The sequence below is a fragment of the Corylus avellana genome, chromosome 6, assembly GCF_965113065.1.
Source record: "Corylus avellana chromosome 6, dhCorAvel1.hap1.2, whole genome shotgun sequence".
In the NCBI taxonomy this organism is placed as follows: Eukaryota; Viridiplantae; Streptophyta; class Magnoliopsida; order Fagales; family Betulaceae; genus Corylus; species Corylus avellana.
The window spans coordinates 14,609,124-14,615,056 of record NC_142495.1 but is presented as its reverse complement, the minus strand read 5'-3'; the positions used below and the strand labels follow the sequence as shown (position 1 = coordinate 14,615,056).

The 5,933-nt window shown below is 37.2% G+C and overlaps 1 protein-coding gene across 1 annotated transcript; it reads left to right on the top strand.

The window, feature by feature from the left end:
- Nucleotides 1–403: 403 nt before the first annotated feature.
- On the top strand, nucleotides 404–5,358 carry LOC148584918 (uncharacterized). Its single transcript, XM_088517582.1, has 4 exons — nucleotides 404–2,581; nucleotides 4,229–4,322; nucleotides 5,073–5,224; nucleotides 5,317–5,358. The coding sequence occupies exons 1-4, from the start codon at nucleotides 404–406 to the stop codon at nucleotides 5,356–5,358; spliced, it is 2,466 nt and encodes an 821-aa protein (XP_088373708.1).
- Nucleotides 5,359–5,933: the final 575 nt, after the last annotated feature.

Genomic DNA, 5,933 nt, shown 5'->3' with positions numbered 1-5,933 from the left:
CGAGGATTGTAGCAGTCTTCGATTTGAGATTGAAAAGTTCCTAAGAAATGGAAAATTACTGAACTTCTTAGCTGAGGAAAAAGGCAAAGGGAAATATCCTCAAGACGGTCAGGGTCAACAATCAGGACGAAACAATGACCGATTACGCAACCAAAGGCAAAGACGTGATGAACCGAGGGTATCTCAGAACAAACAACAAGGTCCTCAGAACCAAACTATAGTTGGCGAGATCTGGACAATCTCAAGAGGCTTGGCTGGCGGAGGAGAATCAAGTTCGGCAAGAAAGGCCTACGTCAAGCAAGCGAGAATTGAAGAAATCTTTTTGCTTGAAAAACCCTCCAAAGTACAAAAATAGGAACCGAGCGTTCTAACGTTTTCAGAAGAGGATGCGAAAGAAATTTCAATGCCACATGATGACGCGTTGGTAATAACTTTAATAGTGGCTAATCACGCTGTTCACCGAGTTTTGGTGGACAATAGAAGTTCGGCTATTATTCTGTATTGGACAGTTGTTCAACAGTTGGGCATTGGCCGAGAGAAGTTGAAGCCCTTCCTATCACCATTGATAGGGTTTGTAGGTGAGCGTATTCAACCCATTGGAATGATTTCTCTTCCAGTCACAGCAGGAACCGCCCCTAAACAATCCACTATCATGGTAGATTTTTTGGTAATCGACCGACCATCGGCATACAATGTGATCGTCAGTCGTTCGGCTTTGAATCAACTAAAAGCTGCAACTTCTACCTATCATCTAAAGACGAAATTTTCGACAGTCGAGGGAGTTGGCGAGGTTAAAGGTGATCATGTTGTCGCCAGAAATCGTTATAATACATCTTTGAAGAAATGCCCAGAATTAGCACTGTTGACGATTAGCAATTTGAGTGATGATATGAAGATTCAGTTGAAGAAGGAACCAGCCGAGCCATTGGTTGATGTACCGATAACTGAAGGAAAGTTTGTTAAGATCGGATCTCAACTAACTTCAGAAGTTAAAAAAGTTCTCATTCGGTTTCTTCAGGAAAACCTAGGAGTCTTTGCTTGGTCCCCTGAGGACATGCCTGCGATTGATCGAAAGGACATTGTTCACCATCTGAACGTCAATCCAGAAGTAAAGCCGATGAAACAAAAGCGAAGAAAGTTTGCTCCTGAAAGAAATATGGCAATTGTCGAGGAGGTAGACAAGTTGCTCAAAGCTCAGTTTATTGAAGAAGTACATTATTTGGATTGGTTAGCCAACGTTGTGATGGTTAAGAAGTCTTCTGAAAAATGGAGGATGTGTGTGGATTTCACCGATCTTAACAAGGCTTGCCCGAAGGATAGTTTCCCACTGGCTCATATTAGTTCTTTGGTTGATTCAACAGCCGGGTATAAGTTGTTGAGCTTCATGGATGCGTTTTCTGGCTACAATCAAATCTTCATGCACCCATCTGATCAAGATAAAACAACATTCATCACTGACCAAGGCTTATATTGCTACAGGGTTATGCCTTTTAGCTTAAAAAATGCCGGTGCTACCTACCAAAGGTTGGTAAGTAAGATGTTTCAGGAACAAATTGGGAAGAATATGGAGGTTTATGTCGATGATATGCTGGTCAAGAGCAAACTGCAGGCAAATCATGTGACAGATTTGCAAGAGGCGTTCATGATATTGAAACGATTCAAGATGAAGCTGAATCCTACAAAGTGTGCGTTTGGGGTTTCATCTGGAAAGTTCCTCGGTTATATGGTATCAAGCCGAGGAATTGAAACCAATCCAGAGAAGATTCAGGCAGTGTTAGATATGCAGTCCCCGAAGAATATAAAGCAAGTTCAGCAATTGACTGGTAAAACCGCGGCATTAAATAGGTTCATCTCTCGATCTACAGATAAGTGTCTTCCTTTCTTTAAAATTTTACGCAAGGCTTTTGAATGGTTCGAGGAATGCGAACAAGCGTTTGAGCAACTCAAGAAGTATCTGGTCAGTCCACCTCTTCTTAGCCGAACTATTCCTGGAGAAGTATTATATTTATATTTAGCTGTATCTCCGACCGTGGTCAGTGCAGCTTTGATTCGAGAAGAAGAGGGAGTTCAGAAACCAGTTTACTTCATCAGCCGAGCGTTGCATGGCGCCGAGGAGAGGTATGTACAAATGGAGAAACTTGCTTTTACTCTGGTGATTGCATCTAGAAAGCTAGACGGGAAGGAATTGAAAAGCTCTTTGAGGTTAGAGTTTAAAACTACTAACAATGAGGCAGAGTACGAAGCAGTAATAGCTGGGCTCGGTTTGGCCCGAGAGATGGAAGCAGGGTTTGTAGAAGTCCGGAGTGATTCTCAGGTTATTGTCGGCCACATTCGTGGTGAATTTGAAGCTAAGGACAGTAAAATGAAGCTCTATTTATCTAAAGTTCAAGACATGCAAAAGGCTTTCAAAAAATTTTGTATTATTAAAATCCCGCGGGAAGAGAATGAGAAAGCAGACCATTTAACCCGGTTAGGTTCGGCAACCGAGGATGAAATGGGAGAAACCGAGCAACCCATACAAATTTTGAAACAACCCTCTATCACCGAGGAAGTCATGGTTTTAACTATAGAAATCGTACCTGTAATTATTTTCTACACATTGTATTTTTTGCAAGTGTATGGCAGCTTCTAGTATTAAAAGAAATTAAGCGGCCCCTTGCCTATGTCATGTAAAAATGGGAAGAAAACAGATATGCTTGTAATTATTTTGAAATGTATTTTTTTTTTTTGTATTGGTATAAAAAAATATATTTTAATGTGATCAAAGGGTAATTAATATTTTGTTGTTGTGTAGTTTACATTTGAAAAGCATCGTTATTATGGGGTACAATTATCCTCTTCTATTAGAACAATTTTACTTTAGTAAGAATTGCACATCATTAAAAAAAAAAAATTGTATTTTTCTTCATAATAATGACCATTTTTTTGTCATTATTATGAATAAAAGTACATTTTTTTTTTTAAAAAAAAAAATAACAAATAAAAGAAGGACTGAAATAAAAATTATTGCTTAAGAAACTTTTTAAATTTTAAATTTTAAATTTTATTTTTTTAAATTAAAAAATAAGAAAAAAATTGGCCCAAAATTGGGGCTGTATCATTCCTCTTTTAAATTTATCTTTCTATCACTTTTTCGTCAAAATGAATGGTATGTCATATGTCACGTGTAATTTCAATTGACATGCTAGCATTCATATCAACATCTAACATCAATGTCTTATCATTAAGCTCAAGTCATTTTTAGGAAAAAAAAAAAAAAAAAAAACCCAACTCCATAAATAAAATCATATTCTTTGTCATAATAATCTTTTAAATTTGTAGGGTCCAAAGAAAAATTGTTAACTTTAATGCTGAGATTGACCAATTCAAAATCTGGTAAAAAAAAAAAAAAGACTTTATTCTTAAAATTGAAAATTTAATGACTAAATATGATTTTTTTTTTTCCTTTTTCTTTATTTATTTAGACTTATCAATGCTTTCTTTAATTTATAATCTATCAAATTCCTTGTTAGTTAAGAAAAAAAAAAAAAAAGGCCTGGTAATTTTGAAAATAAACTGAAAACAATGTGCATATATATATATATGCTTATTCAGTTGATTTAGCAGCCCGGCCAAAGGACGAGAGAACAAGCGATAAACTCAACTCAACTCTGAAGGCTTTCGAAAGTCGGAAACGGAAGTGCTGATGTGGCCGACGATGGATGCGGTTTTAAATCCGCGTCAGCAAATTTTGGGTAATGCTATTCAGAAGCATTCTATCAGCAATTCATATGCACCTTGCTGAGTTGGCGTGGTTAACTGAACCATAGTTATTAATTTTTTTATTTAAAAAAAAAAACAATCACGCGTGATGGACTAAAAGCGGGTTAGATTTCAAATGTTTCATTCTTCCCCCAAATCCCCAAAATGTTTCCCTCTCTTCCTCTCCCACGTTGCTCCCTCCATCCCCTCATCTTCCGCCGCCGCCAACCTCCAAGCATTGCCGCCACTGAACGCCACCCATGCCACCATCGGTTAAGCCGACCATCCAAAACCACCGAACGTCACCAGCTCGAAATCCATCTCTAAGTGAACTGAACACGCTGACGTTTACCTCAGCCACTATCGTAGCCATCGCAGGTATGTGTCTTCTCTCTTTGAGTGTTGCCATCTTTCCGTTTCTTGCCTTTATTGTTGTGCTGCTGTGCAGGTGTTGAAGCAAGCCTCTAGGCTTTATGCTGCGAGCTAGGTCCGGGATACCGGACCGGAGCTTCGGCCAAATGATTATAAGAAGCATGAAGAGAGTGAGAGTAAGAGCGAGGATAAGCCCGGTGGAGCAAAAAGTAAGACTAAAGAGTAAGAACCATCGGCCTTGGAAGATCTTGGTAAGAATTTCATCACTTTCTTTGTCATGGTTTTGTTGTCAGACCAATGTTATGAGTTTTGGGGCCATTTGGGTTTTGTGGGGGTTAGACTGTAAGTGGGTGAGGGTGGACTCCAAAACTTTTAAAGGGAAAAAATTTTCTTAAGGCCCAGCCCCCACGATTGTGCTCTAAGTCTAGGCCTATCACCTGCTTGTAGAAAAAACTGTGTGGATTTTCCTTGAATTTGTAGTTTATTGAGTTGAATTCTCACTGTGCGCCTCTGTTTTTATTAAGTGACTTACATAATTTTTTCACATTTCCTCTAGGGATTTGATAAGAGAACATAGCAAGAGAGAAGTGCCAACCCCCATTTCTAACGAGTTTGTTGCGATTGCTACTATATATGTTTTGATTTTTTGGTTTTGGTTTTGGTTTTGATTTTGGTTTTATTTTAAGAACAGAAAATCAAAACAGCACAGAAAATCAAAACAGCTATATGTATTTTAATTTTTTTTGTTCACAAATGAAGATTGAAACTATATATGTTAGGAGGAATACAATGAAAAATAAATTTCAAATTATGTAAGTGATTTATTTTAACGTACCTAGCTTCAAGTTCTTATGGTCAACCACACGTAGTAACTTTGATCTTCTCAATCAAAAGAATGATAAACATTGTTGATATAGTATTTCTATTGAGCTGAAAACTATAAGTTTTTGCCCTTGCAGGCATTGTTGATCAACTTCCAAAGATGATCATTGTTCTATTAGTTGATGAAGGCACAATTCCTGATCATTGCCAGCTTTGTGACGATATAATAGATTTTCTTATGCTCATCAAGGATGCCATCATAGCAAAAGGCTTATCAAGGATATTGACGGTTTCATATTTTTATATAATTTTGTACCTTGTTGATTTAATTGATTGGTTTAATTAGATATTTGGGCGAAATGATTTTTTGTATTGCTGAAGGGTTTGGCATTTATTGGTAATCCTGATAGCTTTGGGAGATGATTTTTTTGTATTGTTGAAGGATTTGAGAATTCCGACTTAATAATAATGGTTTCATATTTATTGTAATGTTGACGGCTTCATATTGTTATATAATTTTGTACTTTGTTGATTTAATTGATTGGTTTAACCGGATATTGGTGGGAGATGATTTTGTATTGCTGAATTAAAGATTTTGTGTTTGGTTTTTCTGGAGTTGGGATATATATGTAATTCTATAATTATTGGGTGTGAGCTGAAGTTCTAGGCCGTGGGTTTTGGTCGACTCTATTTCGGAGATTGTTTACTAGTCAATTAAGGATTCAATTACAGCTTTCTTCTTGCTTCTTTGAGGTTACTAATTCATGCCATTTCACTTACCCTATCAAAACCCTATAAAAATCCTACAAACCCATATATTTTCCCCAACCATTATCCATCAAACACCAACCATATTTAGCTGCTGTCCAAATCTCCTATAACCTAATTCTCAATTCCTGCAACTTTTCAGCCACCAAGTTACAATCTTTTCACACTCAACTAAACTGCAAACAGCAAATACGGTTATAAGCCCTGAAGCCACAACATGTAAACCCTAA

Bases quoted from the DNA above. Each gene is read 5' to 3' on its own strand.
- LOC148584918 (XM_088517582.1), top strand. From the start codon at position 404: ATGCCACATGATGACGCGTTGGTAATAACTTTAATAGTGGCTAATCAC. The intron at 2,582-4,228 runs GTAATTATTTTC...GCTGCGAGCTAG, and splicing joins TAACTATAGAAATCGTACCT to GTCCGGGATACCGGACCGGA. The intron at 4,323-5,072 runs GTAAGACTAAAG...TTGCCCTTGCAG, and splicing joins TAAGCCCGGTGGAGCAAAAA to GCATTGTTGATCAACTTCCA.